This window comes from Onychostoma macrolepis, chromosome 23 (genome assembly GCF_012432095.1).
Source record: "Onychostoma macrolepis isolate SWU-2019 chromosome 23, ASM1243209v1, whole genome shotgun sequence".
NCBI lineage: Eukaryota > Metazoa > Chordata > Actinopteri > Cypriniformes > Cyprinidae > Onychostoma > Onychostoma macrolepis.
Window position 1 is genome coordinate 20,821,431 of NC_081177.1, and position 25,565 is coordinate 20,846,995.

Sequence of the window (25,565 nt, forward strand, 5' to 3'; positions counted from 1 at the left end):
TAGTGAATGCAAGTTTGACCAAATAAATAAATAAATTAATAATAATAAAAAAAAGAACTCCAAATGAACTTGCTGGGAAGTGCTGTTTGTCAATGTCCCAGAAGCTCTCCAACGGCAGTAAACTTCAAATGTCACGAAGCTACACACCATCTCACACCAAGCTACACACCTTGAGGAAAGAAAGAAGAACAGTTGTTATAAAACATATCCAGTCATTATAAATGGTTCAGTTGAGTGAAAGCAATAGACACAGTTGCAGTCCAAACATTTATATACACCTTGCAGTATCTGCAAAATGTTAATTTAAGCAGTAAGAGGGTAAGAAAAAATTGCAATTTCTGCTCTGATGAAGCAGTTTATTCTGCAAGGTGTATGTAAACTTTTGACCACATCTGCACCATTACCTCAATCATCAAGGCAACATCGTAGTAGAATGCTGGGAGATTTCCTACAAACACCAGATTTCCTGATCACACCATCTTCACTGACACTGGGCTTTAAAAATAGATACCATTTTTACAAACATTTTTTATTCCTACTTTACAGGGAATAAAACATAACTTTTTCAATTATCCAAATATAGATAAATATCCCAAAATCTATGAAAATGAAGAAAGGTACCTTTAATTTTTTTCCCTCATCTTGCCTTGCAAGCTTCTCTTGCACATCTTCCTGTATTTACCACGACTGACACAGCAAAGCTGCTGTCCTCTTACTTTGGTTTGTTACCTGTAAAATATATGATGATTAGAGGGGGATCTATAAATGCACAGGTGGGAGTATATTACTTGCAAATGGAAAAGATTCAAAGCATTTAAAATCCATAGGGATAGTGACTTAATATAGCACTTTTAGCTTGTCATGTGTGATCAGGGTGAGCTGACTAGGCAACAATTCATTAAAAACTTCTAACATCACCTCTTCAGTACTGGTCTGTGTTTCCACAATGTATCTCAAGTAACAAATCTGTACTGATTTTGCAAAATGAATAATTCCAGATAAGTACAAAAATATTACATATTACAAACACAACCAGTAACGGAACATCTCGCTCTTCAAATGCAAAAAGGAAATAAAATAAAATAAAACAACAACAACATTATTTTTAGAGGTGGCTGATATATTGAGTATTACTGGTGGTATAATATCGATACGTTAAATATTACAAGACCGGATCTTTGAATTTTGTTCAGTAGCGTTACATTGAATTTTAAATAGTTTAGTTGAAATACAATATTGTATTTTCAGCAGTCAAATTTATTGGTCCACGCACGCGATAGCATTTCGATATCAGAATGCATTCATAAATTATAGGACACGATTAATTCCACTCCCGAGTCCATAGCAAGAACTGCCGGTGTAAGCCGCAGGGATAGTAAAACTAAATTAAGAATAAAAAAAGCTTATATCAAGATATACTTAGGCTACTTGATTCATTGTCTGCAGTACATAAAGTCTCAACTCTAATCATCCAAACGCGCCGCTCCTTTGTTCTTGTTTGAATTTTTTCCCCCATCCAAACAACGAGACCTATACTTGGGATTTTCGGATCCATGCAGGATCCACCGGCCCCAGGATCACTCTTTCTCCGCCAGTCATCGCCGCCGAGCCCCAGGCTTCATCGCGGCTGCCGCTCTGCTCGACCAGCCACAAGATTTCCCCGTCACCGAGGCTTAACCTCACCTCCACTAAGGGCCGTCCCTAGCTGACGCGGGGCCCGGTGCGAGGTAGGGAGCGGGGCCCCCCTCGGCCCGTTCGCATGACTCGGCTTGTTACATATGTGTAACGGTAGCTGCCTACATCTACCTAATTACAAACTGTATACAAGCTGTTCCATAACTTAGTTACATGGTAAGTACATTTTGTTTCATGCAAGTACAATGGCTACTACTAAGTACTTAATTAGATAATTAATCTGTATTATGACACCTTAAATAAAGTGTTACCAATCATAATTATTTAATTATTATTCAAAACTCTTAGTACAAAAAACACACTGATTAGGTGTGGTGAAAAAGTTAATGTATAATTTTGTGTCTTGTACTTAATCAATTGAACATGTGATTACATGTTTGAAAACACAGCCTTTTTGATGATCTGCTTTGAGTTTTGTACTAACAGTTGTGAGGTTTTACCACATACTTGAGATAATAGTACCAAAGCAATCAACAAAAACTGTAAAATGTATGTTTAAGTAATACTTAAATAGACATTATTATAAATTATTAATTATTAATAATAGACATTATTATTTTTAAAAAGTGCACTGAAGTATGTTAAGACCTATTGTCATTATAGTGTACTCCCTTTAAGTACACTTAAGTGGCCTTTAATTTAAATTATATTACAGTATATTATCTGCAAGTGCACTTTTTAAAAAGTATACTTTTAATAATTGAAGTACACAAGAAGTACACTTTTACTGCAATTAAGCACACTTCTTTTTCACGAGGGAAACTAACCATTTTGACATCATAAAAAGAAAAGAAAACTTCTTTTGGAAACTTTTTTCTTGGCTACTTAAGTTTTATGTTAATTTTATGTTTACTGGTAGAAAATGACACAATCTTACACATTCAAAAATTAAAACCTAACAAAGATATAGCTGCAAGCAGTGATGCTGGGCCCAAGACACCAGCACCAACGGTGGCATCAGACAATTTGACAAATTATAAGGCAGGCAGACAGGCAGACAGACAGATAGATAGATAGATTGTACAGAACATTGTACACAATCCTTTCATATTCCACAGGAAAAAATAATTATACTACTTTTTAATGAAAAATACTGATGATGTCATCTTTACCACATGGCATAAACAAAGTTTTGTCCAGTAAAATGCTCTGTTCCCTCATTTTTAAAGAGTCCTAATTACCACCAATAATACAGTTACTCACATATAATAATTCTACCATCTGATCATCCTCCTATATTATCGACAGTGAAACTCTTCTTCAGAACCGTCAGCCTCAGACTCAGGTTCAAATAATCCCAGGTTAATTTTCTTCTTCATCACTCTCTGACTCTGGCAGGTCTGCAAGACGAAGGTTGTGGTGAGAAATACTACACAGCTGAATGTGAAATATCTTCTTTGCTTTTCAGGGTACAAACCTGCCCAGCTGTGATGTTAAGTAAAGGCTAATGTCTAAGGTTTTTTTTTTTTTTCTTCTTCTTTTTTTTAAAGGACAAAAACGGCAATATTTCCCATCCTAAATGTCCAAGACACACTCGGTGGGGCATAAATAAATGTTCTGCTGCTAAAGAGAAATATATAGAATTTTTACTCTCTCTTACACACACGTTTAATAGATGTACTGAAGTGCTAAACAGCCTGAATTACAATCAAAGAGTAAGCGTGTCAGATATTATTGCTGGAAACCTATACACACACACACAAACAACTGAACATTTCTACAATTTATACTGAAAGTTAACTTTTTTTCTTTTCTAGTGTGGTATGGTGGGTTTCCAAAGATTAATAAAAGCAACCTCAGAGGGACTGTGAATCATTCCTTTCAAGAGCTTTCAGTGCCTTTATGGGCTCAGAGCCAAACAGAGAGAGCTCTTATAAACACATTTTTCAAAAATGAAATTCTGGAAGAGATGGACAGTTTTTCCTCCCTGTACAAACAAAGCATGTGATCGTTTCATTAGGTTGGTAAACAAATACTCTGGGTTCTAGTTAAGTTCGGTTGACTCCTTTTCTTAAAAAATAAAATAAATATATATATATATATATATATATATATATATATATATATATAATAAAATAAAGTAAATTGATGACGCATGCAATAAAAATAAATATAAATAAATACATTCTTTGAGTATTAAAACTATACTATTGCATTATCTGAGCTGTAAAGTTTTTTGTCATCGTTTTACAGTCGTTTTAGGGTTTTGTCCATTGTATTGCCATGGAAACTAAGTTGTAAAATGGTATATAATGTTCCACCAAGTGTTTTTGCTGTTTTTTCCACATCATATAGTTCACAGATCACAGCTGGAGTTAAGTGTGCTACTGTGGGATCCATAGTGATGGAGAACATTGAACTTTGCACAGCACTCTGAGATCAATGTTAATCGCATGGTGACATGAGCAGCCAGTCCAATTTCCCTTCCTGCGGTGCACCAATTATAAGCAAACAGAGGGAGGTGAGAAAAAAAGAGGTGCAGGTGTGTGTACAGAAGTTCGTTTTCAGGAAGTGTGTGTATGTTTGAATTCCTGTCCTCATTTGTTTACTCATTGCAGAACAGGATGCAAACAGACAGCGTGTATCTCGTCTCTCTTCTTCTCAGCACCTGTCATGAGGAGGAGCTGGGACTCGTGCCAATCGCCATATTAACATATTAACCAGCTAAATATCTAACACACATGCAATATTATTTTATTGTAATGCTTTGATGCAGTTATTGTTCACTTCATCTGTTTCATAACTCAAAACATGCCATAAGATCACTTAAAATGTATTACGTTGATAATATAGTATCAAATTGCAGTACTATACTTTGAAAAATAACATGGTATTGAATGATTGATTGCCATATTCATATACCACAATATGTACCCCAAGGTGCCTAAAGGATTCCATTATATTAGCATACATGTTCAAATAGGCTATAGTGATTGATACCCAAACATTACAATATATTTTCAGCACGCATTTCAGACTGTAATGGGATATGAATACTGCACTCATTTCACTGACCTATACTTTCATTGTACAGAACTGGTTCATTGCTTTTGTCTACAAGACAAAGATCATGTCACCATGACGACTTTAGTAAACAGCACGTTTACGTCCTTGGTGACAGAAGGGAGGAACTCGTCTGGGTTTTGTGAGGTAATTTTTTTTAAATAAGTCTTAAATATGTTTCACGTATAGTAGCTCATAGTTTTATGTTTGACCTGAGATGTTTATAATGCTAGAGAAATGAGCTGAGATGCATCTGAAAATGTTTGCTTAGATGTTATGATGAGGTTTTACATTTACATTTACATTTAGTCATTTAGCAGACGCATTTATCCAAAGCGACTTACAAATGAGGACATTAGAAGCAATCAAAACCAACAAAAGAGCAACAACATGAAAGTGCTATGACAAGTCTTAGTTAGCCTAATGCAGTACACGTAGAAAGTTTTTTTTTTTTTTACGAAAACGAGTAGATAGAATATAGAAAAAAGAAACCTAGTGTTTTTATTGATCTCTGAATTGTTACTGAATCATCTGAAAAAGTTCACCAAAACGATTCAATCAGATTCGTTCATTGACCATTTCTGCAAGTTATATTCATTTCGCCAGCAGGTGGCGACAAGAGTATCTTTTGTGCCATATATGAATGACTGACTCATCGAATCGCTTCCTTATTCAACCACATTAATCGTTAAATAATTAAACGTTTAAATCTTAATACATTTTACATTTCAGATATGTATCTACAAATATAGCCTCCAGGAACCGTGTTCAAAGTGTGCAAGAGAGAAGTGAAGGGAAAGTACACTTCAGAGTATACACTGAAAAAAAAATACAGTCAGGATTTACCCTACTTTGTAACAGTTTTCACTCAAAAATGTCTAGTAAGTTTAATAAATAATTACAAAGAAACGGAAAGTAGCAAACTGAGCTAAATGTGACATTTTGAAGTAGAAAGACTAAAATAGTATTTCCTTGTAAAATGTATACTTCAATAATAGCCTATTTGTTAACTTAAGCCCAAAACACACTGCATGATTTTCGGCTGTCCCAGACGAAAGATTGGCATCGTCAAACAATCGTGGCGATTTCTGTGATCGTGGCTCTTAATTTTTGGTCCTGCAGCATACAGTGAGAGAGGTTCAAAGACAGCCATTGTCACGGACATTCAACCAAAGATAGCCTACGATAGTTTTCTGACTGTGTCAGAAATACAGCATGATCATCGCACAGTGTGTTTGCTGCTACAATCCACGTTGACTGACCAACCAATAAAACTGCGACATGAAATCAACACAACATGGCGCTAAAACATAAAACTGCTTACCTCAAGCTTATGCCTACCTCTTTCGCTGCTTACACTTTTTCAGCACACATCCCAGATAGCACACGTAGGCTACATCTGCAAGGTGTCTGTTAAAGATCACTTGATCTGGAAAGCATCTGCTGTACAAACATCTGACAGACGTCTGTAAGATGTCAGTTTTACATACATTCTAAATCATAAAAATCTTAAAGACATCTAATAGACGTCTATTTGACATCTAATAGGAAACGTCCTATAGACGTATTGCAGATGAGTAAACACTATAAAAAATACAGTCTTCCAGATGTAAATGCAGACGATCTCAGAAATCGCCACGATTGTTTCACGATGCCAATCTTTCGTCTGGGACAGCCAAAATCGTCCAATGTGTTTTGGGCTTAACGTTACCCAGCTAAACGGAGAGATATGAACAAAGTATTCTTCCAGTATTGTTAATGTTAAACGTTAAACAGTTTGGTGTGCATAAAAAATCTGTGTATGAAAAATAAAACAAACTTTAGGCTATGTTCTTGTCAACTTGAAAACAAAATAAAAAATAATTATTATTTGTTGTGCAGGTCATGATTGCACCCACTTGTGGAAGTGAAAGATGGCAGGACGAGAATCTCGGAGAAGTGTTTGTGTGAAGATGTGCCCTCAGCAGAGAGCTCGTCATGAAGCCTACAGCGAGCTGTCTAAAGAAGCTCAGAGCTGGATGGCAGTGGCGAGGCAGCGAGTATGCACACACCTGAATAATCAAAAATCCCGCCAAGTCTGCAAACTCACTGCTGCTGCTGAGCGTCAAAATCAACTCACAGCACAATTAAAAGCCGCTGAGGCGAGGAATCGTGTTAGACAGCTGAGACAACACTATCAAAACCTGAAGGCAGGGGATTTTCTTAAAATAATAGTTTTTTTTTATTATGTAAAAACACTTAAAGGTGCCCTCAGTAATTCCATCTTTACGTTAACCTGGCCAATATTGGTATGATGGTTGTACATAGTCAGCCATGATTGATTGATTGATTGATTGATTGATTGATTGATTGATTGATTGATTTCGCATGCAAGAGTAATATTCAGCTGATAATGAGATTTTAACATTTCTACTCCATTGAGGTTATACACATGCAAAATAAAACTGCTTTGTTGGATTAGTTACTACGTATATGACACTTTAGACTATTTAAAAAAAGAGTAGGCTACATATTATGGAAATAATATAAAAGATAGGCCTTTTTAAGTGCGACTGAATGTACTTTAATGTCATTTCTATTGAAACTTTTATGTCATATATTTAAATATTGGCCTATTTGTAATGACAATATTTATGGTGATTAGGTTAGGACATTTAAAATATAATATTCCAAAGTACACTTTTTAAAAGTGTACTAAAGTGTGTAAAGAAGCACAGTCATGCAAGTCATGCATCTTATTTAATTAATATTACATTATCTTCAAGTTCAGGTTTTATTTATCAATGTATTTTGACCTCGCTCAATGACATCTTCAAAAATGACAGACTTCTCTCAGGAACAATCAATGAACTGAATGAAGTCCCTGTATTTTTTTTCTCCAATAAACAATTACACCCAGATATATGACACAATATCAAAGAAAATATTTGTCGCTACTTCAATTTCATTGTGACTTTAAACACATTTTTCAAAATCAATTTCATTAGGATAAAACTTTAACAGTGAATAAAATAAATAATACTAAGTGCACCTTTAAAAAAAAAAAACGCCCCTTTATAGTTACCCAAGTGTGAACATGTTAATGATATAAATCTCACCCGATTCTTTGGAAGGAAACTCAATACAGCATCTGCCTCATTGAAGCTTGCCTAAAAGTCTAATCTCTCTCTTCACAAATGTTCAGGAGCAGGAAATTAACTTAATGATTTCATGCCAGTCTGACGCGCAGAGGGCTGTGTGCCTGGAGCAGCTACTCCCCGTGAAAGAGAGGAAGATAAACCACACAGACTGCATGGACCAATTACAGGTGGATATATTTGCCTAAAACATCTAAAAATCTCATAGATCGCCTTTTCTTTTATTATAAATATAAATGTATTGCAAGGGAAATGCCAAGTCAGGACCTAAAATGTTTTTCGACAATGGCAGGAGAAGCAGATCTTTGCTTCATTTCCCACTTCTGTAATGTCGTAATAACGTTAAGCAGCTCCCAGTTGACAATTTCTCATCGACCGTCACAGTTCTGATGGTATCTCCTAAATAAGCATGACCAGAGAATCAGAGAAAGAGGAGAGAAAGTGAAAGAGAGGATCTACTCCAGATCTCCACTTATTGTAACAGGTGGAGGAATGCATTCCCATTATCTCCCCTCAGCAGGCGGATATTTAAGTGACTGACCCTGTTTTGTCTCAGCCTTTATTTTACCCTAAAGGGTTCTTCAATGAAAAAAATGTAAAAGAATCATGACAACAGGGGTCCTATCTGACTGTCCTTTCAAAGTCATGTTATCTTTAGATGGGAAATGTCAATGCAGTGCCAAGTGTCATCTGTGTAACATCGGCATACTTGGTTCAACTGCTGCCATGCGAGACCCTACACTGATGGGACTGACATTACTGCATCGTGACATTCAGAGTGTTCAGGGATTCAGATTGATCTGTTATTGTGTGAGGGGCTCAAAAAGTGCACACTTACATCAAACCTGCATGAGATCAGTCCTTTGGGGCTTCATCAGCTGTTGGTTTTATATTAATGACAAGTGACAGGTAAATATAAAATCTGGAACTGTCCAGTTGAACAAGACTGAGATTGTGTGTATTTTTTTTTTATTATGTTAAAGTCCTATGGACGCTCATGCAATTTTTTTATTTTATTTTATTTTGTTTGTTTATATTTTATTTTATTTTACTTTAGCTTTGTTGTTAACAAAAATGCTTTTAATAATGTTTGTTTTTGTTAATGATAATAGCGCTAAATGTAAGTGTTTTGGACCTCATTGACTTTCATTGTATATACAAAACCATTCTTCAAAATATTATTTATGCTGTTCAGAAGAAACAAAGTTATAAATGTTTGGAATGATACGAGGGCAGTATGACATAATTTTAATTTTTGGGTGAACTGTCCCTTTAATTTGACTGCACATTAAACATTTATGTTGTCATGTTCCTCATTTGTAAGTCGCTTTGGATAAAAGCAATAGAAGGGCATTTTTAAGAAAATGAACTTTTCAAAATAAAATTTTTGGCACCTTCTGTTGCTTACATTTTCTTCTGTTTTCTTCTGCTCTGTTTTAGAGACGAAGAGTTGAGGAGATCCTAGAGGATGAGAAGGGCCTGTCCATCAGTCGTAGATGACTGAAGACGAAAAGGAATATATTTTCTGAATGATCTGAGACTGAAAATGCAGAGTATATTGTGGCCTTACATGCCATATCTTTATGTGTATTTTTGCATTGTACTTTCTTAGTTAAAATTTCAAGATATATTACCTTACCACAGACCAGTGAAGCAATTATGTTTAGGGATTCTGGCTGATTATGATTTCAATAATTATTATTTTTATATTGTCTGGTAACTGATAGATGGGCAATATTAAAATTCTATGGTATTTTGTATAAATAAATAAAGAATAAAACATTAAATGCAGAAATTAAACATTTAATGCTAAATGTTAATCATACATTTAACAGTATTAGTGTTTTTATTAGTAGTATTATTAGTGTTAACTTCAAGTGTGATGTTATTTTTATATTAGTTATACTATGGTATAATTGTATACATTATATTTTGAATTAACTTTTTTATATTCTCAGTTTAACTTTGAGTTTAAATTGTAGTAATTGTGTTATGTTACTGGTATACAGTATCATGCATCCTCAATTCTGTTCATTTTTAGAAATATTCATTCATATTTAAGCAAAATCAGATTAAGACTAGGACTTCTATATAAAATCCATTGTGCTGCAGTTCCAATAACCAGAAGTCTAAACCTCTGATCTTATTATATCATATTTCATAGTTTCTCCTATGTCTTCAAACCTGCTTTTCTTTCATGTGGAAACCAAAGGGGGATGCCAAAGTGGAGACTGGATGTTCAGTAATCCCATCTCAGCAGATTATGATCGAGAGCAAAAACCCATCTAGACAAAATGAAAGTCTTGAGCTGAGGCACAGAGGTTTCCAGGATGGAAAAAAGCCCAGACTGACATTACCGGCAAATAGAAGAGAGAGTAAAGAACAGGGCAGCTTGCCATGTCAGTAGCAGTCAAACACAGATTGCTGGCAGCAAGGCTTTTTTGTGTGTGAAGTGTCTGTGAAGCATCAGGGGATGAATATGGCAGCGGGAGGTCAGACTGTGAGCGGATGATCAGCTTGTAAAGTGTGAGTGTCCGAGTAGCCTAATAGAACTGCCCTCTAATCACCTTTGCTTACGTTATGATAGAAAGTGAGCTCATAGTTATCCTTCTTGGTGTGAATGGGCCTTTATTGCTATAGTTGTGTTGTGGACTCTGCTATTCTTTTAAATTTGGATCGATTTTTAAAAATATGCTCATTCACATCAAGAACAATAACTATAACGATAACTATTTTAGCATCCACAACAGCACACAATAACATTATTTATTGTAACCATTCTGCCGCTTTAAATGCTCAAGTTCTTTAAAGCAGGATAGATTCTGATTGGCTGTCATAGTTTTTATCGTTCGTGACGTTAGCGTTATAGTTATTTTGTGGATTCTCCCAGCGAACACTAAATGTTCCCCTAACGTTCCTGTTTTGTTATGTTCTCCGTTGGTTTTGTTTTTGTTTTTGTAGACAAAAGCTAACGATGAATTTTTCTATTAAGGGAACCTAAATAGTTAGCTGGGCTGCTATTCTTAGAGCCATTATTAAAACTATCTTTAGCATTATAAATAAAGGGATTGTTCATCTTCTATTGGACTATTGAATATCAATGCAGTTATAAAGCTTGGAAGTGCCAGGACATTTTTTAATATAACTTTGATTGTCTAAAAGAAGTAGGTCATATATAGGCTACCTAGGATGGCTTGAGGGTGAGCAAATCATGGGGTAATTTTCATTTTTGGGTGAACTATCCCTTTAAGGCCCATTTACACCAAGAACAATAATGAAATATAACTACATTAGTGTTTATACTGTTATTGTAAGTGCGCACTGCAGTTATTATTGTCTGACACCTTAATTGCTCAAACACTTTAAATCAGGATGGATTCTAAATGGCTGTAAATGAAAGTGATTCCAAAGATATTGTTCGTTCCTCTGTGTGTCATTATCGTAACAGTTTTGATGTAGACTCTCCCAGCAAACAGAATGTTCTCAGTTGGTTACTGTTTGGCTGTTTTTTCTATTATCTGTTGGTTCTTTTTTGTAGCCAAAAGCTAAGCTTCCCAGAACGGAGAATGTTCCATAATGGTTGTTTTTAGGTTTGATTTTTTTTTAGAACCCAAAAAATAAAAAATAAAATAAAATAAAAATAACGTTCCTAGAATGTTCTGGGAACTAAAAATTGTTAGCTGGGCTGCTATTCTCTTACATTTAGAACTGTTTTTAAAACTATAGTCAAAGCCCGTTCACACCAAGAACGATAACTAGGCCTATAGGTAACCAATATTAGCATCCACACCAATGCACGATAATGTTCTCTTTATTATAAGTGCATTGCAGTGCTGTCTCCTGCTGCTTTAAATGCTCTAGCTCTTTAAAAGCAAGAGAGATTGTTATTGGCTATCAATGAAAAAAAAAAAAAAAACAGTTCTGAAAGTGATTCCATCGTTATCGTTCCTATGTGGCATTGTCATTATAGTTGTGTTGTGGATTATTTTAAATGATAGAATGATTAAAAAGAAAAAAAAATACATATTGTTATCATTGTAGTTATGGTGTAAACAGCCTTTACACTCATATTTTGTTCAACCTGAGCTAACATTTTGGTTCTCCTCATCAGAGGCAAGTAAACAAAGTCAGAATTCAGCTTAATTATGTATTGAAGTCATTATGTCAACATTGTAATTAGAAAGGAAGGAGGGTGAAAGATTGGTCAATTTCACGTCTCTTAGATTAAAGATGGGGGTGAAGCAGAAGATGACAGGAAGCAGATAACACAATTAGCTCAGCTGCTACTTAAAGGTGGGGAGAGAAAATTGCCTGTAGCCTTAACAACATAGACTATCATTAATTATACCTAAAAGGAATTGAACTACCAAATGCTTTTTATTGCTCCCACTAACTAAATGCTCAGCAAAGTAGGTGCTTTTAGGAGGGATACGCATTTAATCATATGATAAATCAAACTGCGGGCTTCTTAATAGTGTACAGGGGAGGGGTTTCAGTCCTACAACGAGGCAGAGAGCTTTACTGACACCAAGTGGCCATCACACAGATGTCCCCTCCTAACCCTCAAGCACCTCCTACAGTCAGTCTCACCCTGTAACTGCTGAAGTAACAGTGGAGTTTATCAAGAGAGATGCAGTACTTCAGATCAGTTCACAATATCTGGTGTAGCAATGCTGTACTCTATCAGTAAAAGCATGTGGAATCTTGGAATGAAACTGATCTAGATAATTAAAAGCGATCAAACTTGTATATTAACACAGCTGAGTGGCATTTGTTTTGATAGTGAACATTTCTATCTTCAATAATCTTGCAGAAATGCTGTTGAGGGATTTTTGTGGCGCGTTGTTCTCCTTAGTGTTTGGCGCCCCCTGCTGGACATTTATAAGACTTGTATAAAGACATGATTGTAATCTATTAAATAATTATGGTTAGATTAATAGACATTCTGTGCAATTTAAAACATCCTATGTCTGATTTGCCGTCAATAAAGTGTTATGAACCTGTAAAACATATCGTACACACATTTAAGTTGAGTAGAAGTTATATAATATATGAGAAAATACACAAAAGGGAAATAATTGACAAATGATAGGCTGCATAAAAGTCAAGTAATGCAAGGCCTAGTCAGCCTTATTCTATGACTGAAGTCCCAAACGTCCCAAAAGTGCTCTTTATACAAACAGTTTTGTTTTATTGTTTTAATCAACACATTGTGTACTGTATTTCAGCCGCATGATTATAGGAAGATCAACTTGAAAAGTTCCGCTGGAAATGACAATTACTGAGGAAGTCCTTCGTCAATCGACTGAGTAGAACTGTCTAAATCAGCGCATGCGCAATTCATCCTCAGCCTGCCTCCGTAAGGGTGTCGATTCTCAAGCTGGAACATTGGAGGAAAAAAAGATACTGTATTTTACCCACAAAACAGCCAAAAAACAAACGGATGTGCTTCAGAAAACGAAACGGCTACCGCCCACCAGATCATTTTAATGCCAAGATTGTAAGTATTGTTATCCTTAGCGTTTTTTAACAGCATAACGTTGAGTTTGCCAGTGGATGGTGGGTTCTTTCCCGTTTTTTTCGCGCAGAAAGGGTCGTCCTCCGTAAATCCCAATCTTCTGTTAATGCATTTGTTTTTTGTGCAGTCTAATGGGCAGGAACTTACTTCTATGGCTTGGTGAGAACGAAGCTTTCCTAGAAACAGTGAGCTTGAATGTATTCGAGACAGACTACAGCGCTTGTTCGCAGTCGAGGAGGGAATACCGCTTATCTTCGCGTCCGTGTTATTGCTCGTTTCGCTTCATCAGGATGGGATAGATATGTGTTTGGAAAGCTAAACTGAGTTGGCATCTGCTGTAAGATGTATTTTGTGAGCCCCATGCAGCAGTCGTGCTCCGGGAGTGATGTGTTTTCAGTGTACAGTTATTACAGGAAGACCGGTGTGTATGTGTGTGTGTGTCACGGGCATTACGGGTTTGATTTTTCATCTCAAATAAAACAACATTTGCATTGCACATTCCGGTTTCACCTCAGTCGGTGTTTTAAATCGCTATCCGTTAAGCAGTATGGGCTGATTCGGTTGGTTTGGGGCATTTAACGTAGAGTGAAAGCTAATGCACGGGTTATAGCGTTGTATGAGGGGGATATTTTCAAATCAAACATCGAGGAAGTGGGGGAGGATAAAGCTCAGGTTATCATCTTTTATTTATGCATTTCTATAAATCAACCGCAGCAATTTTAGGTAAGCAATGAGAATAAAGCCCAAACGATTTTTGTGTGTGTATTCGCGTATCGTTTTTGTCTCGAAAGATGTTCTTCTTTCCTTTTCGCTGGCCGTGTAGTAAAGCGCGTTCGCGAGGCGCGCGCGGGACCTTCGGGTGAATGAATTGCGCGGGCGCGCGTGCGCGTGCTCGCCGCAGCGGTGTCGCGTGGCGGCGCTTTGAACGCGTTCGCGCGTGTCGCTGCGGAACCGGAGGGGAGACACAGCGCGCGTGCAGCTCTGACGTCAGAGCGAGAATTCCCGAGGTAAAGAGATATTTATGTCCAATCGATGACTTTTCTCTGAAGAAGTCATGCCTGGGTTATCTGTTGGCCGCGACATAGGCATGTCTGTTACTCGACGAAATTAAATTAATCATAGTGGACGCATGTAGCCCTCTTAGTTTGTGGTGACAAGCAACGAAGACTATATTTAGCCAAAAGAATGACATGTTTTGAAACACCGAGTAAGCTTCCACGTGGACATGCCAGTCAAACTCAGCTGCTTTGATATCTGCAGCATCTCTGCTGTACCAGGAATCAGATTTAGTGAGCTTACTTCACTTGTTCCACAAATTCACGCTCTTAAGTTCACAAAGAACGTTGTGTTTGCATTGTCTTTCTTGTAGTAGTGCGTTTGAAATGAATTAAACCTTTATCTCTGAAAATGTGAGCAGAGATCGAGCGCCCATGACCAGCACATTTGCTTTTCTGAGAAAAACCTGGCTTGTCAGGGAATAAAGCCTTGAAAAGTAGCTAAACTAAATTTAAATCAGCAGCTGAGACCTAGAGATTAGTAGTAGTAGTACTTTAAGAACCCTGTGACATTCTTTCTTGTGTTGATGTGTTTCCGATTAAAAAAGCAAGTTGGAGCAAGATAATTCCATGGGCTTTTATTTATTTATTTTTAAATGTGTTATTAATTTTTAAATTGTCAGTAGGCCTCACAGTCAGACAGCTGTAGTCTGTCTTTTTGGGGGGGGAGGACATTCTCGTTGTAGACCTTATTTGATTGGACAAAAATCTGTGCAGTGCAGGATGAGTCATCATCGTCCCCCCACATAATGGTAAAAAGAAAAAAAGTTTTAAATGCACAATACGTAAGATTTTTGTTATAAAATATCCAAAAACGACTTGCACAGTGTGATATATTGCATGCAGTTGTGCACTTACGTACGTTATCCCAAAAGTTCCAATTTTATGTGGCTCGTCCTGGTCATTGTCGCCTGTCAAACTGTGTATAGACGGCTTTACTGATTATGAGGGGAGTTTTTGAGAGAAACTCACACTAGACTAAAGTTAATAATATTGTTCTTTGACAATGTAAATGTTCTTAGCTCGCTTTCTCTGTATAATTTATTCGCTGTTTGAATAACTGTGGAAGGTACAGGTAATACAAAATTAATTCATTACTTCATCCGCGAACATTGTCCTTCATAGCAAAAAAAGAACATTTTCATTCACAGAGAATGCTGGAAAAAAACATATATAGTATGATTTATGGAATTATGATTTAGATTATGAAAGTACAATTCACCTCGTAATGTTTAATCAAAATGTCATATCTGGATTTTCCGGTTAAAAAATGTCAGACTTCTCTCTAGTGATGTATGCAGGATTTCTACAATCATTTCATCCGTTTAAACCCCGGCGCTGCAAACTCACATTCATCTGGTTCCACTTTTGAGTGCAGTGCCCACATCTCAACATCCAATCAACAACTGATGTTACCGATAATCTTTTACACGTAGATTTATATCAAAATACAAAAGAAAAGATCTGTTGCTACTTCCATTTCATTGTGACTTCAAAAGAAGTCATAGAATATGCTCATAAAAGGCAATATTTTTTTTCATGAATCGGACAACTCAGGTCGTGTTGTATTTTTGTTTTTGCATGCAACCGAAGAACAAATAAAAAGACAGGTTTTCTTGACGTTATTTCGTGGTTCATTGTATTTTATTTCATCAAATTCAATTCAGACTGTAGGCATCAAAAATGCTGTGCTGGTTAATTATTTTAATCAACTTTTAAAAGTGCACTTATTGATGGCTTCACAGTTTATCGAGTGAAAGCCACTAAACTTAAGTTTTGATTACATGGGATTGTTGCACTTTTCTTTTTCAGTGGGTGTAGTGCTTCCAACTCGTTTTATTTACAAGGATGTGTAATGTAGACAGGAAATCGTGCTCTGAGATGTTTTCTCTTTCTGTTTACTCACAAGTGCGTATTAAGTACTTTGATATTGAGTTCATCTCTGGATTGAAAATAGATGTCCAATTATATTTAGACATGCTAATTTAGTCTGATTTTAAATTTACTGACCTCTAAAGACAGAGTTTAATGATCTAAAAATGTGCATTGTTTTTGCATATTTGCATATTTTTGCAAAAATAAGAGTTCCAGTAAGGTTTGCAGAGATAGATATCTTTAACCACATCCTATTGCATGAAAAAAAATAAATAAAATCATTCTCTCTGCTGTATAGGCATTATTCAACAGCAGTTCCTGAATGAACAAAACCAGAGAAAATAGAAAAGCAATGTGACCAGTCACTGGAGCAGAATCCTGAATAAATGATTCCCTTATTCAGGGCCTTCGGGGTTGTGCAGGGTTCATAAGGGGCCAGTCGTCCTCTCTGAAGCCCTAATTCAATCAGAACACCGCTTAGCAAAAACAGCTCCGTTTAAAACAAAAGTGAGTCGCCACTGCAAGTTGCAACCGTGTCATTTTTACATAATATATAAGAAGCTGAAGTTAAACGGCTGACGTTATGTTACGGTAGCGTTGTTACGGTGAGTTGATGTTGCTATAGCTTATTGCTTGATCAGAGACCTGAAACTGTTATTTATTTAGAATAATTAGGGGACGGGGAATTTTCATTCTCGAGAACATTTGATTGGATGAAAATTTGTGTAGTTCAGTCATGACTTGAACGTGTTATTTATTTTTGTGTTTTATGTTGATTTTGAAATCAAATGTGATAAAATGTGTTGCTTAGAGGACTAATAAGATGAAAAAGATAGTGAACGCAATGTTATCTGGCTGAATGCAAACATACAGAGTGACCAGTGTAGTCGATTCGTCAATGAATGACTCTTCTGATGTGTTGAACTTTGTGAATGTCGGGTGTACCGATGTGTTGTAGTTTCAAATTGCACACGAATCACCATCGTTTTTTTTTTTTTTGGCTTCTATAGGGAGATTTAAAAAAAAAAAAAAAAAATGTTAACTACTTATAGCAAAAGTATTTTATTGGTATTTTTGACAAGCTTTGTGTGTAAAACTGTGATTATTGATCAATAAAGATAAAAAGGGAAGGATTGAGTTGTTAAATTGTCAGAACATTGTTAAAGGGACAAATGCTGTCCAGGACAACCAAGATTGTTTTTCATGATGCTGCTTGTTTCATGATGAAATACAAAGCCGGTATCATTCCCTGGCAAAACCAAGCCTCGACATGAACGTCTTGCTTGTCAAAATAATTCTGAGAAGTATTATATTCGCATTATATGCTGGAGTAAAACTTGTTGTTGATAAAATTACGTCAATTTGCAGAGAAGCCAAAAGAACATCTGTGAAACAAACTTTTAAATAGTTTAACAAAATTTAAATCAGGAGGTGAATCAGGACCCATACCTGATAAAACAGGCATCATGCACAGTTTTATTGATGGTTTTCAAGGATGAGGTCACGTCAAGCAACTTTTGACTCAATAGTTTTACTTTACCAAGTGAAAAATGAATATGGGCCTAAATACTATCAAGTTTAATTGAATGCGAGGCTTTTGCAAAAAACACATCTAATTATGTTTCCGTAATCAAATGTATGGTGTTACAAAACATTTATTTAGCATTTAGTATTGTTTATATCCTAGCTGTACATAACCCTGTCAGAACAGAACTCAGTTTGGGTCATGACCCTTCAGTTTACAACCTAAGAATTCAAGTGTACACATAAACAACTTGTGTGAACAAGAGTTTATTGCGCCATTGTTGTTTTTTGGGTTGATGGGAAAGGCTGGAGTGCAAGTCCCCAACAGATTAGTGTGGTGTCGCTGTAAGAAAAATGGATTTTAAGGAGGAACCATGAGTCACTTCTGGAGCCATTTCTCTTTTTCTCTCTTTCTCTCGCTTTCTCTCTCTCTCTCTCTCTCTCTCTCTCTCTCTTTCTTTCATCACTCTACTCTTTCCTCCTCTTGTCTTCTCTCTCTTTCACAATCCTCATTTCTTTCACTCTTCTCTGTCTGTCACTTTCCTCTGTACTTCCTGTTTCTATTTCTCTCTTTAAGGGTTCATTAGATGCCCATTTTCCACAAGTTGATATGATTCTTTAGGGTCTTAATGAAAAGTCTATAACATACTTTGGTTAAAATTTCTCAATGGTAGTGTAAAACAACACCCTTTTTACCCTGTCAAAAACTTTAACTTTAGCCGCATTCATCGTGAAACTTGCTAACTAGCACATTTTGAGGAAAGGTGATTTGCTAAATTCATTAAAAACCCTTATACTCACTTGTTCTGTAGGTGAGGCTGGATCACGAATGATTCGCGCGAACATAAACGCATTTAGGTAGATCGGGGGGGCGCATTCCCTTCAAAAACAAACATAATCCACTGTGTCTTCAGCTGCTCAGATGTCAGGAGTAAATGACGGCTCCTATGTTCATTACTATATCCAACAACAAAACACCTCAATCGCTTAGGAGACATTGTTGTCTACAACCGCTCTGGCGTCAAAACAATGGTGGACTGATGACAGCTCACTCAGAGCAGGTTTAAGGTAAGACGGCCGTGTCAATCAACAATCGTGGGAGGGTCTGGGTCTGTGTGACGTCACACAGCCAAGCATCTAAGAACGGCTTGATTTGAAAAAGGGGATATTATTTATCTGGATTTAAAAAAAAAAAAAAAAACACTGGGTGGATTTTTATCATTAGAGGGTGTTTGTGTACACACTCTGCCAACACACATTTCAGTTCAAACAACATGTAAAAGTGAATTTTGCATCCAATGACCCCTTTTACACTAAATGTATATATTAATTTACTTTCGCATTCTACATTCCAATGCATCATGTCTTGCAACATTATTTACTCACCCATCTCATGTATTTCTACAGCAGTATGACTTCATACTGGTCACTATTTTCCATAAATAGGCTTCTTCCAAGCTTCAGAAAAAAAGATGCAAAAGGTGTCATAAAGTGGTGCATACAATTTTTTCTTCTGTCATGATTCCTTTGCATGAGAAATAGATTGAAATTTAGGTCATTACTAACTGAAAATCCCACTCTGTTCTTCCGTCCAAACCGTTCGAGTCAGATCATTTCAATGAATCATTGATTCTATTTATGAAATCAGTTGAATTATTAATTTATGATTTGGACAGATTCTGTTTTAGTATTCAACTCACTGACTTGGTGATTCAGTTGCAGTGATTCACAAATTAACAGCCGACTGGTGGGAAAGTTATAATGTTATTTACCTCAAGTAATGATTCAGTCTGTTCCTCTTACCATTCTGTTGTATGTCTTCATATGATTGATTCATGAGTGGAGTCCTGTGAACCAATTTTGTTTTAAAGAGATAGTTCACCAAAACAATGAAAATTCTGTCATTAATTACGAATTGTTGAAAAAAGTTGTTATTTTTGTTTTCTTTGCACACAAAAACTATTCTTGCAGCTTCATAAAATTAAGGTTGAACCACTGATGTCACATGGACTATTTTAACAATGCCCTTACTATTAATGACAGAATTTTGGGGCAAATTATCCCTTTAAATGTTTATTGTGCATTTTTGTTGGTTTTGAAACTTGAAAGCTCTATTCTCCATTCTATGTAAATGCATGGAAAAAAGCAACCAGCACAGTCTTCAAAATATATATTTTTGTATGTTCCACAGAGGAAAGAAAGTCATACAGGTTTGGAACAATATAAATGATGACAGAGTATTAATTTTGGGCCAAAAAAATCTTAACTCAGTGCTATTGAAAACCAGTTTGATTACACCATTTTTCAAGTTTCCAGATGCAATTTCATAATATATACATCACTGAAACATCACATTGTGTCTGTGGAGAGGCTGGCTAACAAAGACCACTCCCTCTTTCTTTGAGCGCTCATGTTTTTGCCTTCCGTCTCTGCTTTTTCTTACGCATGTCCTCGCCAATGTCCGCTTTTCTTCCCCAGTCTTCTGTTGACCGTTTCCTCTTTTCGTGTGTTGCTCCCCTTCCTCCTCTCTCCTTCACAGTGTCAAAAGGGAAGTAGGAGATTTTGGCCATAGCAGACTCAGCAGTGCCTTTAGTTCCCTACGTAGTCACAAACCCCTCACCAGAAGATCTAGCAGAGGTTAGTTGACAGTCCAGAGATTTTTATCCACCCCACAAAACCTGCAGTCATGTAAGTATCAGTCTGATCTTTAGTGCTATTAATAAATTGTTTTAACGAGCGTATTGAGGGAAGTAAGATTATATTAGCAGTAGTGGTTAGAAGTACTATTACATGCATTAATATTAATATGAACGTTAATTAAATATGATAAATATTAATAAAAGTACAATATTCAGTCATATTTAAGACCATATGCCAGTTGTTCATTGGGTCATGGACTGATTGACCTTCTAACTCACATCTGTGCGTATCTGAGGGTGGCACAGGATCGTGGCAGCTGGCTGAACATCTGGGGCTGATTTTATCATGATTTGTGGGCGATTCCTGGCAGATCTTTATTTCACGTTTTAGACAAGTTTAGACAGGCGATGCATGGTGATTTAGTAATGCTCGATACTGGTTAAGTTCTCAAAATGAATTAGACGTACTAGACTTTGATGTTTAGAAGAGTCGATTTGATTTAATGTCATTTGTAAGATATTTTCTGTACCAATATGGATCAAAGGATTAGGTGCCATATTTGATTCAATGTGAATGGAAACAAGGCTAATGTGTACTTTGTTGTGAATAGATCAGCCAACAAAACATTGAAAAATATGTTAAAAAAGTATTTTTTCTTTCCTTTTTAAAAAAAATATATATATGTTCAGCTCTTCCATCCTTGTGAGTGCAGTCTATAATATGCTTTTAACATTCCTCATCTTGTCAACATAAACATAAAGGTAATTGAAAAATCATGGAGGTTCACTGGCCAGAGAATGTAGGAACATTCCAAGCCCTTATTTTGTGTATGTCAAATTAAGCTGGAAAGCTGAGATGATGGGATGAGCTTCCAGCAGCAAGTATTTTGTCTTTCCACAATGAATATGAGGGAGCTGCATGATGTGACACAATCACAACAAATCAGAACATTTTTGATTTTAGGTTTAGGGTATGTTTGGGGTCAGTAAGAGTGTTTTTTGAAGAAGAAATTAATAGTTATATTCAGCAAGGACACATTAAATTGATCAAAATGGACAGTAAAGATATTTATAATGTTAAAAATGTTCTTGTGAACCTTCTATTCATCAAAGAATCCTAAAAAAAAAAGTAGGCCTATCACAGTTCCCACAGAAATATTAAGCAGCACATCTGTTTTATACATTGATATTAATAATAAATGTTCATATTATTAGACTGGAGTAATGATGCTGAAGATTCAACTTTGCATCACAGAAATAAATTACATTTTAAAACATACTTAAAAAGAAAACAGTTATTTCAAACTGTAATAATATTTCACAATAGTGCTGTTTTACTTTATTTTTATTTAATAATTTCAGCCTTGGTGAGCATAAAAGATTTCAAAAGCATCTAAAAATCATACCAACCCTAAACCTTTGAACAGTAGTGTAAATGTGGAGGAGGGGTTTGGACCAATGAGAGGCAAGTCTAACCTTGTTGCATTATTGCTTCATATTTGGTTAGGACACAGTGTGAAATATGTTTGTAAGTTTGAGTGTTTTGTAAGGTGATTTTTCTGTGATTTAAGCACTTTTATTTTAAAAATCCTGTGATGGACTGGCCATCTGTCCAGGGTGTTTATTTGCCTTGAATTTATTTTGTTGAAAATGTTTTTATTTGAATCTCCCCCTCAACAATGATTAAAAAACCTAACGTTTCACATATGCTCATTTTAGTAGATGATTAAACTTAACATGCCTGACTGAATTAGCCTAATTCATAAAACACAAAGTCATAGATTTAATTGTGAGCATTTGCTTGATGTAACTAAAAGTCTGTTTCTCTTTTTCTCCCTCACCGTTCTCTCTCCCTATTTGTGTGTCTGTGTGTGTCTTACTGTTGCCCTGTTTGTGTGTTCCTGTGCTTTCCGGCCTGTGCTGTATGTGTTTGTGTGTGAAGGAGAGGTCCGCGGCCTGCGGGGGGATGACATGCATGTGTCCAGGCATTTAACATCATTGAGGATTTTAAGACTAGTAGGCTGCCCTCCGCCAAGCCATGATGGACATTCTGGTAACTGGCCTTTTTCTTTCATTGCTGTTTGTGTTTGGGGTGTTTTTGTGGTGGTTTAGTGGATTGAAGAGTGTTTTGATGTGCTTTGTCCATTTTAGTTACTGTGATGTCCTGATAAGATACTGACGAAAACTCTTTGATGTATTCAAGTCCACATGGAATTGCACTCTTAAAAAATGGAGTCGCAGTGATGTCATAGAAGAACCATTTGGGTTCCCCAAAGAACATTTCAGTGAACAGTTCTTAAAGGAACACTCCTCTAATTTTGAAAATAGGCTCAATTTCCAACTCCCCAAGTGTTAAACAGTTGAGTTTTACCGTTTTCGAATCCATTCAGCCGATCTCCGGGTCTGGCGGTAGCACTTTTAGCTGCAGCTTAGCATAGATTTTGAATCTGATTAGACCGTTAGCATCTCGCTCAAAAATGACCAAAGAGTTTCGATATTTTTCCTATTTAAAACTTGACTCTTCTGTAGTTACATCGTGTACTAAAAGTTGCAATGATATTGCGCAGAGATTGCTTCTCTCACAAATGTCCTCATGGTTGCAAGGCACGCTCCCTGTGCAAGCAGCGCTGCGTAATATCATTGTGCCTGCTGCACCCATGGTACGCCGGAATGAGAGTATAGTTCCTAGACATATCTGCCTAGAAAATCACAACTTCTCATTTTCTTAGTACACAATGTAAAACTCAACTGTTTAAAATGAGCTTATTTTCAAAAAATAGTGGAGTGTTCCTTTAAAAGAAGCATTTTTCTTAGTTTGAAGAACATTTTAATAATCTGAAGAACCTTTTTCCACTATAAAGAACATTTTGTGAAATGGAAAGGTTCCATGGAAACAGATACCAGTAGAGAACCTTTACTTTTAGGGTGGAATTGGAAATTCCCATTTCTCTCATGTTGTTTCAAACCTGTATGAATTACTTTCTGTGGAACTTGGAATATATTTTGAGAAAATACAATGAAAGTCAGTGGTCACCAAAATTTGGTTACCAAAAGTCTTTAAAATATCTTCTTCTGTGTTTTGCTGAAGAAAGAATATCATACAAGGTATCAGCAACCTGAGGGAGACTAAATGACAGAATTTAGATTTTTGTGTGAACTAGGCCTATTCCTTAAAATGTTTTGGGTAATTTGATAAATCTACCAATAGGATTGAAGCACTTCCACCTCAGTCTACTGCACTTTACCAACTCCATTTTAGAGGTTTTCTGTCCAAAATCATGGCAGAAAATGTGAAACATGTTTGCAGACTCCGTCTGGTCCTGGTTAAACCCATATATTAGCAATCCTCCTGATGTTTAGCATTATTTGTGTTTTCTTTTCCTCACTAACTATGCTTTTTGTTTAATACTTGAGAAAAGTATTCTGGTAATTGCAGCATGCAAACTCCTCTTTTGCTCAAGTATCCTCTCTTTTCCTCAACTTTGTTCTCTTCACCTCACCTCTCGCCTCCTCTTTCGCTTTATCCTCTCCTTATTAATCTTCTTTCTTTTCTTCTTACCTGCTTTCCTATATTCCACACTCAAACACACACCAATTTATTAGAACCTCCCATAAACTTATTTCAAGCGAGCTTAAATTAAGCTATTTTTAATTACTACATCCCTAAAGACATATTTTTGTAATTTAATTTAAGCTCCAGAAAGTAATCATCACATTTTAAACGTTTTGCTAAATTCCTGTCATTTTCAAAAATGTGTTACTCCTCAAAATCACACACATGCTTTCTTTGCTAGTCTTGTTCTATCAACGCTCCCTGAACAGCAGAGATGGATAGAGAACAAGAGATCCAGAGATCTTCATCAAGAGACAAAGACTGCTGGAAAGCTGAGACAGCATGAGAGACAGAAAGGAGAAGTCAGCAGAGGGAGGGAGTGATAAGTCACATGATTCATGGCCAGTCTGCCATGGCATCTGGATAAAGTTAGAGGAAAGCAAGATTTAGATCTAAAAACAGACAAGCAGACAGACATTCATTCTATTTGTGTGTGTGTGTGTGTGTGTAAGGGAGTTTTCCTCTTGTCTTTAACAGCACAGAGCAGCTTACTCATATCTCCAGCAGTTTATTTAGTTGCACATCTTTCTGCAGAGCTCCTCCCCGCTCCATACACTAAAGTTTGACTCGTATATTTATATATAAAGCCGAACATCAGTGCACATTCTCTCTCTCCCTCCCCCTCTGCTGGGTTAAGTTTCTTGCCCTCAGGAAATCCCTGAGTTTCTCACGCTTGATGCCAGGTTGGGGGTGCTCTGTGCTCTCAAGCCTGTTGGTTTTGATACTTCTTTTAGAAAACAAGCGGCTGTCTTTTTTAAAAGGAATGGAGGTGGTGTAGCCCAGTGAATCTGGGCTGCTTTCCAAAAAGCTCCAGGTTCCAGTCTTACAAGGATTGATTCTCGGTCACCGTGTTGGTGTACTGTAGTGATCATGCATGAACATTGTAGGCTATGTTTAGAACAGAATGCCAGCATGCTGCAGTATACACTGTATACTGAGACGTTTTCTTAGTAGAATCATGTGGTCAAGTTTTAGCTAGTTAGCATGACCCTGTTAGCCCCTGCAGCCAGATGCCATTGTTATGAACAAATGGGTCCACCTAGTGATTCCAACATACCTCCTCCAGCATATTTGATTTATAACAAATTATGGCTTAATTACTATGTCAATATGGCCTTTAACGACTTTTAAATTGTTATATATAATGTTAAATAAACAAAGCTATAGATTGGCAACTCCATTCCAGCAATGGACCTTCTTTGCCTGCAAAAAAATCACTAATGTGATCACACCTTTATGCTTCTTTTCACACAGCAGTATACTATTTTAATACCATGTGAAAATGCCTTGGTGCAGTCACATTAGTGACATTTTGTTGAAATTTCACAGGTAAAAAGGTCCATTGTCCATTGTCAGTAGTGTAGACATGTATTAAGCACAGCTCACAGAGAGTCTTTCAAGACAAATTTTTGATGGTCAGATTTGCTGTTTGATGGTCAACACAGCACGTTTGTGTGACCATCTTTTTTCTGCACTTTCTTCTGCACTGGAAGCTCCTGTCGTCCA

General features: G+C 36.4%; 2 protein-coding genes across 16 annotated transcripts in view; both read left to right on the plus strand.

The window, feature by feature from the left end:
* The first annotated feature begins 4,813 nt into the window (after positions 1 to 4,813).
* Positions 4,814 to 9,506, plus strand: LOC131531602 (protein LKAAEAR1-like). The gene is made up of 4 exons (XM_058762461.1): positions 4,814 to 4,845; positions 6,580 to 6,887; positions 7,883 to 8,005; positions 9,276 to 9,506. Exons 2-4 carry the CDS (start codon positions 6,612 to 6,614, stop codon positions 9,333 to 9,335), a joined length of 459 nt encoding a protein of 152 aa, XP_058618444.1. The 5' UTR covers positions 4,814 to 4,845; positions 6,580 to 6,611; the 3' UTR covers positions 9,336 to 9,506.
* Positions 9,507 to 13,185: 3,679 nt separating this feature from the next.
* rgs19 (regulator of G protein signaling 19) overlaps positions 13,186 to 25,565 on the plus strand; it is a 40,669-nt gene continuing 28,289 nt past the window's right edge. For 4 of the 15 annotated variants that reach the window (XR_009268746.1, XR_009268747.1, XM_058762538.1 and 1 more), the window contains exons 1-3: positions 13,193 to 13,335; positions 20,347 to 20,444; positions 22,389 to 22,499. Coding sequence is in view for 13 of the 15 variants with exons in the window: in XM_058762538.1 (XP_058618521.1) it covers positions 13,325 to 13,335; positions 20,347 to 20,444; positions 22,389 to 22,499 (220 nt within the window). In the remaining 2 variants the exon portion in view is untranslated. Of the gene's footprint in view, positions 13,336 to 13,530; positions 14,361 to 20,346; positions 20,496 to 22,388; positions 22,500 to 25,565 lie in introns of those variants that run through there. The other 11 variants (XM_058762549.1, XM_058762542.1, XM_058762551.1 and 8 more) reach the window with 9 other exon arrangements.